The 10,459-nt window shown below is 35.8% G+C and overlaps 1 protein-coding gene across 38 annotated transcripts in view; it reads right to left on the bottom strand.

Moving 5' to 3' along the window:
- Positions 1-10,459, bottom strand: part of syngap1b (synaptic Ras GTPase activating protein 1b) — a 251,493-nt gene that overhangs the window by 183,510 nt on the left and 57,524 nt on the right. For all 38 annotated transcript variants that reach the window (XM_087284921.1, NM_001326467.1, XM_087284890.1 and 35 more), the window contains 1 exon segment: positions 1,656-1,792. In XM_087284921.1, coding sequence (XP_087141047.1) covers positions 1,656-1,673 — 18 coding nt within the window. In that variant the 5' untranslated portion in view covers positions 1,674-1,792.

Here is a 10,459-nt window from a genome sequence, read left to right as displayed (position 1 = left end):
TGCTGATTATTGGTGTCCATCTAAAAATAGTCAATGTTTCTGGTAGAATTTTTAATGGTTTTGTAATTATTATTGTTTCGCTGCAGCAATTTTGTGTACATTTCATTTGCTATATTTTTTCATTTATAAAGACTTGAAAATATGAATAAATTCTTATTGTAATGTATACATAAATTAAACTATTATCTCATTCAAATAATTGTATTATAAATTAAGATTATTCTTACAATAATAATAATAATAATAATAATAAGTTTCCACTGAGTTGCGACTGGAAGGGCATCTGCTGCGGAAAACATGTGCTAGAATGGTTGCCGGTTCATTCTACTGTGGCGACCTCTGATAAATCAGAGACTAAGCTGGATGAAAAATGAATTAATGAAGGAATGAATGAATACTACAACTACAACTACTACTACTACTACTACTACTACTACTACTAATAATAATAATAATAATAATAATAATAAAAATATAAATGCCTGCTGTTTAACAAAGCAGTACAATCTTTCACAGTGTGTATATATATATATATATATATATATATATATATATATATATATATATATATATATATATATATATATATATATATATTTAGTTGAAGTCAGAATTATTAGCCCCACTGTTTATTTTTTCCCCAATTTCTGTTTAACTGAGAGAAAATTTATTCAACACATTTCTAAATACAATAGTTTTAATAACTCATTTCTAATAACTGATTTATTTTATCTTTGCCATGATGATATTTAACAAAATATTTTTAAGACACTTCTATACAGCTTAAAGAGACTTTTAAAGGCTTAACTAGGTTAATTAGGTTAACTAGGCAGCTTAGGGCAAGTTGTATTAGGCAAGTTATTGTATAACCATGGTTAGATAGTCTACAGAACAAATCATCATTTTACAACAATTTGCTTAATTATCCTAATTTTAACCTAATTAACCTAGTTAAGACTTTAAACGTCACTTTAAGCTTAAAACTAGTATCTTGTCAAATATCTAGTAAAATATTTCTAGTAAAATATAAAAAATCTTTCATCTTTAATTTATAGTCTTAATAAGAAAGTCTTATTTGTTTTATTTCGGCTAGAATAAAAGCAATTTTAAATTTTTTTATGAACCATTTTAAGGTCAAAATTATTAGCTCCTTCAAGCTATTTTTTTCGATAGTCTACAAAACAAACCAGCGTTATACAATAACTTGCCCAATTACCCTAACCTGCCTAGTTAACCTAATTAAGCCTTTAAATGTCACTTTAAGCTGTATAGAAGTGTCTTGAAAAATATTTAGTGAAATATTATTTACTGTCATCATGGCAAAGAAAAAATCAATCAGTTATTAGAGATGAGTTATTAAAACTATTATGTTCATAAATGTGTTGAAAAAAATCTGCTTTCCGTTAAACAGATATTGGGGGAAAAAAATAAACAGGGGGGCTAATAATTTGGGGGGGGGGGTTATAATTTTGGCTTCAACTGTATTTATATAATAATTCAGGAGGGCGAATGATTTTGACTTCAACTGTATATGCTTTTGTATAATCATTATATAAACATAGGCAAATTACTTATCGTGTCATATGTATATGCGTGTGCATATAAACTACTCATGTAATGTTGTGCTGGAGGTTAGGGTTTAGGGTTAAGGGTACCTCCTCCTGGTCCAACATGTAGAGCTGATTTCCACTGATCACACCCAGACGAGGATTCCAGTCGGCCTGCTCGTATGACGGAGCAGCAGCGAACGACGGCTGGGGTCTGTAGGACGGGGGAACGGCATACCTCGCATCTGAAGGAGAACGGGAGAAAGGAGAGTTAAAAGAAATGCCAAGAACTACGCTTTTATTCCAGCTGCTTCACAGTCTATGAGCAGATCTGACCTGAATTTGCACCATTTGAGCAGTATGTGGAGCTGTTGGCAAACATTTATGCAGAAAAGCCAACAATGAAGCTCAAGTAATGTCACTTTGAATAAAAGTGTTTGGTAAAACAAAAGTTTAATTTTGATTCTGGGTTATTTTAGTATCAATGAAATAGTTTTTATCTCAGTTTTGTTGTTTATTTTTGTACTCTGAATAAAATTAATTGTCAAAATAAAAGTTTAATTGTGATCCTGGTTTTTTTTTTTGCATCAATATATTTTTTTTCAGTTTTGTTGACATTAATTAGTACTTTTTTGTACTTTGAATAAAAATGTTTGGCAAAAAAAAAGTTTAATTGTGAATTTGTGTTATTTTAGCAACAATAAAAATGTTTTTTTTTTTCAGTTTTGTTGACAATAAATAGTACAATGTTTGTACTTTCAATAAAAGTTTTTGGCAAAAATTGACAAAGTTTTTTTCAGTTTTGTTGTTTTATTTATTTCTTTGAATAAAAGTCTTTGTCAAAATAAAAGTTTCATTGTGATTTCGTGTTATTTTAGTTTCAATGAAATAGGTATTTTTTTAGTTTTGTTGTTTATTTTTGTACTTTAAATAAAAATGTTTGGCAAAATAAAAGTTTTATTGTGATTTCATTCTATTTAGTATCAATATTTTTATAGTTTTGTTGACATTAAATAGCACTATTTTTGTACTTTGAATAAAAGTGTTTGGCAAAATAAAGTTTAATTGTAATTCTTGGTTATTTTAGTATCAATAAAACTATATATTTTTTAGTTTTGGTGATATAAAAAATCAAATTTTTGTAATTTAAATAAAAATATTTGGCAAAATAAAAGTTTCATTGAGATTTCATTGATTTGATATCAATATTTTTATAGTTTTGTTGATAATAATTAGTACAATGTTTGTACTTTGAATAAAAGTGTTTAGCAAAAAAATATAATAATTGTAATTCTGTGTTATTTTATTCATTAATTTATTCATTATACATTACATTATACAATGCAGCCATTTTTTGCTTGCCCAATTCACCTGTACCACATCTCTTTGGACTGTGGGGGAAACCGGAGCACCCAAAGGAAACCCAGGCAAACACACAGAAACACCAACTGACCCTGCCGAGGCTCGAACCAGTGCCATTCTTGCTGTGAGGCGACAGCACTACCTATTGCTCCACCACGTCGCCCTGTATTTTAGTATCAATAAAATATTTATTTTAGTTTTTTGACATTAGGTAACAGAATTTTTTGTACTTTGAATCAAAGTGTTTGACAAAATAAAAGTTTAATTGTGATTTTTTTGTTATTTTATTGTCAATGAAATAAGGTATTTTAATTTTGTTGACATTAAATGGTACAGTGTTTGGCAAAACAGACGTTTTAGAATCAATTAAATAGTTTTTTCTTAGTTTTATTGTTTATTTTTGTACTTTGAATAAAATGAATTGTCAAAATAAAAGATTCTGTTATTTTGGTATCAATATATATATATATATATATATATATATATATATATATATATATATATATATATATATATATATATATATATATATATATATATATATATATATATATATATAATTTTATTTTTATTTTTTTCAGTTTTGTTGACATTAAATATTACAATTTTTGAACTGAATAAGTGTTTGGCAAAATAAAAGTTTCATTGTGATTTTTTGTTATTTTAGTATCAATTAAATAGTTTTTTAAAAATTTATTTTGTTGTCATTCAATAGCACAATGTTAGCACTGTAAATAAAAGTGGTTGACAAAATAAAAGGTTCATTTTGATTCTGTGTGATTTTATTCATTCATTCATTTTCCTTTGGCTTTGTCCCCTTTAATCAGAGACTATTCCAAACGAAACTCATTCAGAATATGTTTTACGCAGCAAATGCCCTTTCAGCCGCAAACCAGCACTGGAAAACACCCATACACACTCACGTTTAAACATTTATACACTACAGCCAAGTTAGTTCATCCATTCACCTATAGGGCATGTCTTTTACTGAGGGGGAAACCGAAGCACCCGGAGAAAACCCACACAAACACAGGAAGAACATGAAAACTCCACACAGAAATGCCTTTGACCCAGTCGGGACTCGAATCAGCAAACTTCTTGCTGTGAGATGAGTGCTAACCACTGAGCCTCGGAGCAGTTTTACATTTTGAAAATACTTAATTCTGTATTATTTACAAGACATTTTCCTCAAGGGGATGAAAAAAAGGTCAAAATTTACTGGTATTGATATACTTATCCGGACAATGAGTTCTTGGCTGCTTATAAACAGAACAAACACACTTTTCAGATGTTGAAACCGATGCCACTGTACAGCACTGAGGGTTCATCAGGTTTAAAATCGAGCTGTAAATCTGTCACACATTCAGCCCTGCATCTGTCAGCCAAGACGAGAGCAATAAAATGAATACTGTGTCCTTTGGCTTTTTTTTTACCTCACCGCTGTTCTTCTACAAAACTTACTGCAAGATATGCCTCACACACTTTCTCTCCAAAAAAAACACAGCTCGCAGCGGACATTATGCCTCGGCGTCCTCCCGTTCCATGTGTCTCTACCCTCTGAACCACCAGCCAATCAGAAGGAGCACTGGCAGATGGTGGCAGCATCAGAGGGATGCTGGACAGGCACCGGACACTTCTGTCCAGACACACACACACACACACACACACACACACACACACACACACACACACACACACACACACACACACACACACACACACACACACACATTTGTCAGATTTCCTCCAAGCACTCCAGAACAACAGGGAAAGGCACTCAACAAACAGATCACTTGACTTATGCAGCCGTATGTTTGCTCGAATTTATGCATTTACAAGTGGACTTTTTTTGTGCTTTTCTAAGATGGAGGGGGAAAAATGTCTTTAGCAAATGGAAAAGAAAGTGCAGTTGCTTTCAGATAAACACTGCATAATACCATCTCATTGAAACTCGTAGCCGTTATGGATAATTCATATGAATTTGGACAAACTCATCTGCTCACTTTCCAATGTTTAGGCATGTGCCTTCATGCTTCAAAATAAAATAAAATAAAATAAAATAAAATAAAATAAAATAAAATAAAATAAAATAAAATAAAATAAAATAAAATATGGTGGCTCAGTGGTTAGCACTGTCATTTCGCTGGTTCGAGTCAGTTGGCATTTCTGTGTGGGGTTTGCTTGTTCTCCTTGTGTTGGAATGAGTTTCCTCCAGGTGCTTTGGTTTCCCCCACAGTCCAAAGACATGTGCTATAGATGAATTGATTAAACTAAATTTGCCATAGTGTATGAATTTATATATATATATAAATACTGATACAGGACTAAATATTAATAATAAAAATAATAAATAGACTATATCTATAGTGTATATATGACACAGTGTTAGAGTAGGGTAGGGTAGACACAGTGACTCGGTGGTTAGCACTGTCGCCACACAGCAATAATGTCGCTGGTTCAAGTACCGGATGAATATAAATGAATGAATAAAAGTTGAAGTTTTTACTGAAGTACACTGAAGAGTGTAGAACTGATGCTAAACACTCTTAAAATATATTCAAATCATTCTTTTTATATTTTTATTTTATGGTGAACTATCCATTTAAATTTGCAATCATGCCTTTTGCAGATGCTTTTATCCAAAGTGACTAGAGTACAAGTACAGATCTGATCAGCTCTCGTTTTCCCTGGGAATTGAACCCACAACCTTGCCGTTTCTCTGCACTTTGAGCTTCCTTTGACATGACAGTTGGCCATGAAGTGACTCTAGCAAACACAGCAAACACAGTGTTGCTCTGCTGCTGTGAGGCGAATCCCACCGCTGGGCCACGCGACACACTTTCTGCTGCGCGCTGGGCTCTCGACTGACACAGAGCCAGCTAAAATCTCTTCCACCATGGAAATAGCCTGTCACATCGAGCTCCGTCCTGGCAACAAGTCCTAGAGAGCCGGAGGAGCTGCCCAGCACTGCTCTGTTCAACGTCACTCGCCAGCATGTAAGAAACCCCTCATGACGATAACTAAAGACTTCATGACAAAGAATATGACATTTATAAAGTGACTTAAAGGATCAATCCACTTTGATGAACATTGGCTCATTTTAAAACCTCCTATAGTGTTAAACAGTTGAGTTTTACCACTTTTGAATCTATTCAGCCAATCTCCGGGTGTGGCAGGAGCACTTTTAGTTTAGCTTAGCATAAATCATTGAATCCGATTAGACCGTTCGCATATCGCTCAAAAATGACTGTAGAGTTTCAATAATTTTCCTATAAAGGCAACCCAGGCTTATTATGTATACGTACCCCAGCATACATTTCTGGAGAGAGCGAAATGTCATCGGAGGTCCATTTTTTGCAGTTTTTGTTTTAGCGAATCCACCAGAGGTCGCTGTGTGCACTTTTACAGATCTCAAATTTCTCTCGCGAGTGCCATTCGGGCCTGCTTTTCTCACATAAATCCACCAGAGGCTGCTGTCGACTGACAGACCGACTAACTGACCAATAACCCCACCCACCCCCTTCCCTAAACCCAACGACAGTGTTTTCAAGAGCAATCCAGAAAAAGAAAAGCCCTCACGGCCGCCTGATTTTTACCACATTTTCAGATCTTACCGACCGACCAACCGACTGATACCCAACTGATAGTGTTCCCTAAACCCAACTGATAGTATTCCCTAAACCCAACTGATAGTGTTTTCAAAATCACAGACTGACCCGCCCACCGCTTTCCCTAAACCCAACAACATTGTTTTCAAAAGCAATCTGAAAAAAGAAAAGCCCTCACGGCCACCTGATTTTCACAACATTTTCAGATCTTACCGACTGACCAACAGACTGATACCCCCACCTACCCACCCCATTTTCTAAACCCAACTGATAGTGTTTTCAAAATCACAAACTGACCCGCCCACCGCTTTCCCTAAACCCAACAACATTGTTTTCAAAAGCAATCTGAAAAAAGAAAAGCCCTAACGGCCACCTGATTTTTACAACATTTTCAGATCTTACCGACCAACCAACAGACTGATATCCCCACCCACCCACCCCATTCCCTAAACCCAACTGATAGTGTTTTCAAAATCACAAACTGACCCGCTCACCGCTTTCCCTAAGCCTATTGACAGTGTTTCCAAAAGCAATCCAGGAAAAAAAAAAACGTTTTCGTTGTTGCCTGTTTTTAATCACATTTTCAGATCTTACCGACCGACCAACCGACTAATATCCCCACCCACCCCCCTCCCTAAACCTAACAACAGTGTTTTCAAAAGCAATCCAGAAAAAAAACTTAATGGCCACCTAATTTTTACCATGCTTTCAGATAATATCTACTGACCGACACCCCTACACACCTCCTTACCACGTTCTCACTCTGTTATTTACCCTGTACATGTTTTTTTTTTTTTTTTTTGCCTTTTGTTTTTGTTTTACCTGCTTTCTGAAACTGTTCTTCATCAAACTCGAACCCCGTCATTGCGGTCAACTCCTCTCAGCATTTCAAGTCAACCGACGTACACGGCGAGCCAATGGGTAAACTGGTAACAGTGAAGAAGCCGTCCACATGGAGGAAGGCAGTCAGTTGGTTGCACGAAAAGAAACAGAAGCTGTCTGTGGTGTCATACCATAGTGTTTGTTTTAAAGACAAAAGGCAGCCATACTTACCTCTGGCTACATAATTTCGATCTCTCCAGAAATGCAAATGGGTCTAAGTATTCACAATGAGCCTGTGTTGTATAAAGGGCACCTATGATGCAAAATCAACTTTTAGAAATCTTTGAAGAGAACTGTGTGTTGGTATATTGTGTCCACAGTCGCATTGGAATTATATAAACATAACAAGTCTTTAATTTATGTTCCTGAAGTTAAAATAGGACCCAAAATCCTGGTGACTTTAAGGCCCAACAAAACATGATATAGGAGTGCTGTTTTCAGCACATGTCTCGTTAGTAATGCATATAATTATAATCATGTCTCGGTTAGCAATGCATATAATTATAATCATGTCCACAGAACAGGATTTGCTAAGAAACTGAGATTAAAAGATCTGTCCTAAAAACAGCTACATTTCACTTTGACCCCAAAATTGATATTTTCAGCACGGTATAATAAATGATCTCATGGGTATTTTGAGTTGAAACTTTACAGACACTTGCGACATCTTTCATTATTTTACATGTTGTAAATGGGGCAAAATAGGACCCCTTTTAAAGCTTTACTCTTCTTTGATTACATTTACTCATTTAGCAGACACTTTTATCCAAAGCAACTTACAAGTAAGGTTAAAAGAAACAACGTATATGTAATTTCAAAAAATAGAAATATTAATACTAAGTCATTGACGTGACAATATGATGTCTCAAATGTGATAGGTCAGTATGACTAATATGGCTATTCTAGTCATATAAGTCTAGTAGATCCAGTGTTAAAATCTGTAAACCGGAAGTTGCTGAGACTTTTCTTTCAGTAAGTTGATGTGCTTGGTAAATTGAATACTAGGCTTTCTTTTTGCGCATCATTACCTCATAACAAACTAATGGTAAAAAGGGCATGGTTAAGGATATTGTGGCTTAAGCCATCAAACCAACACAGGCTCATTGTGAATACGAAGCCCTGTATGAATTTATGGAGAGAGCAAATGATGTAGCCAGAGGTATGTATGGCTGCATTTCGTCTTTAAAAAGAACACTACAGGGCGGTATAACGCAGCCGACAGCTTCTTTTCGCGCAAACAGCTGACCGCTTACCTCCTTGTGGACAGCTTTTTTGCTCTTACCAGTTTTCCCAGTTGCTCACCACATACATTGGTGAACTTGAGACACAGAGAGCAGTTGACCGCGACGACGGGATTTGAGTCTGGTGAAAAACTGTTCCAGAAAGCAGGTAAAACAAAAATAAAAGGCAATAAAATAAAATAAACAAGTAAATAACAGGGTGTGAATGTGGTAAAAGCTGAAAATGTGGTTAAAATCAGGCACCGCAAAGGCTTTTCTTTTATTTGATTGCTTTTCAAAAACACTTTTGGTTGGGTTTAGGGAAGGTAGTGGGTGATCGGTCACTCGGTTGATCAGTCAGTCGACAGTGGCCTCTGCGTTGTGACGCCATTTTTTTACTCACTTACCAGTTGACTGTTACCTCCATATTGACGGCTTTTCCACTGTTACCAGTTAGTCCAGTAGCTCGACAAGTGTGTCAGCAGACTTTAGACGCAGATCAGAGTTGACCGTGACAATGGGGTTCAAGTGCATTGAAGAACAGTTCCAGAAAGCAGGTAAGACAAAAACAAAAGGCAAAAAATAAAATAAGTAAAAATGGTAAGAATGTCGTAAAATATGAAAATGTGGTTGTAATAACGTTCATGGCCCTTTGGCCGCCAGGAAGAAGGAGGCGGAGAACCAACGCAGTTTTAAAATACTTATTTATAACATGAACTAAAGTGAACATGGTCTAAACCAAAACAAACGGACGGCAGTCTAAACCAAAACAAACTGAAAGCAAAAGTAAAATATGTCCAGGCCCGGTCCTCTCTCAGCTTCCTCTGCCATCGTTCCTCCTTTTATAGTCCAGAGCTCCTTCCGTGGGATTCGAGGCACTTACGCGGTGGCCTCACTCCTACAGCTCTCGGCCACGCCCCCTCGCCACAGTGGTAAAATTAGGCGAGGGCTTTTCTTTTTCAGGATTGCTTTTTAAAACACTGTTGGTTGGATTTAGGGAAGAGGGTGGGTGGGTCAATCAGTGCTTTTGAAAAACAGTAGGTCAGTCGATCAGTCAGTCAGTCAGTATGCAGTCAGTCTATAGAACCCTCTGGTGGATTTACAAGAGAACAGCAGAAGAAATTGGACTCGCGAGAGAAAAATGGAGATCCAAAAAAGCATACACACAGCAGCCTCTGGTGGATTTGTAAAAACAAAATCTGCAAAAAAGTAGCTACTGGGACATATTTTGCTTTCTTCAAAAATGTATACAAAGGAACGTAATCAGAATGAGCCTGGGTTAAAAAAAAAGTAACTCCTAGGACGTATTTTGCTCTCTCCAGAAATGTATACAGGGGTACATATCCATAATGAGCCTGGGTTGCAACAAACTGACATCAACAGAAAAAGACCACCACTACAAATGCCAAAACAAAGCCTCAGACTTTGATTGAAGATTACCAACATTTTTTTTTTTTTTGTGGATTAACTCAGAGATTAATAGTTTAAAACAACAATGTGTTCCAGCAAAACAAACATAAATTTCGATTTCACTTGGACTGTTTTGCTTTGTTAAATTAAAATCTGTTCTTCAAATCCATCTCCTTGCAGCTGATCATCAAATGAATGCCCGAGTTATCCTCCTAAACGGCCTCTGACATCTCAGACACACACACTCCAGGCGCCTCTTCATGTTCTCCATCACAAACTCTGGGTGTCATTGACTAACACACTTCCGAGAGGGTGTTACTATTCTTTTGGCGGGCTGATGTGTGCCGCGAACATGAGGAACAGGCCACGGATGGGTCAGTCTCACATTGTCATTATGCAGACCAACAAAGAGAAACACTGATTATTCACA

The sequence above is a fragment of the Danio rerio genome, chromosome 16 (assembly GCF_052040795.2).
Source record: "Danio rerio strain M-AB ecotype USA chromosome 16, GRCz13ab, whole genome shotgun sequence".
NCBI classification, from domain to species: domain Eukaryota; kingdom Metazoa; phylum Chordata; class Actinopteri; order Cypriniformes; family Danionidae; genus Danio; species Danio rerio.
Note: the sequence above shows the minus strand (reverse complement) of the source record. Positions and strands in the feature narration are given on the sequence as shown.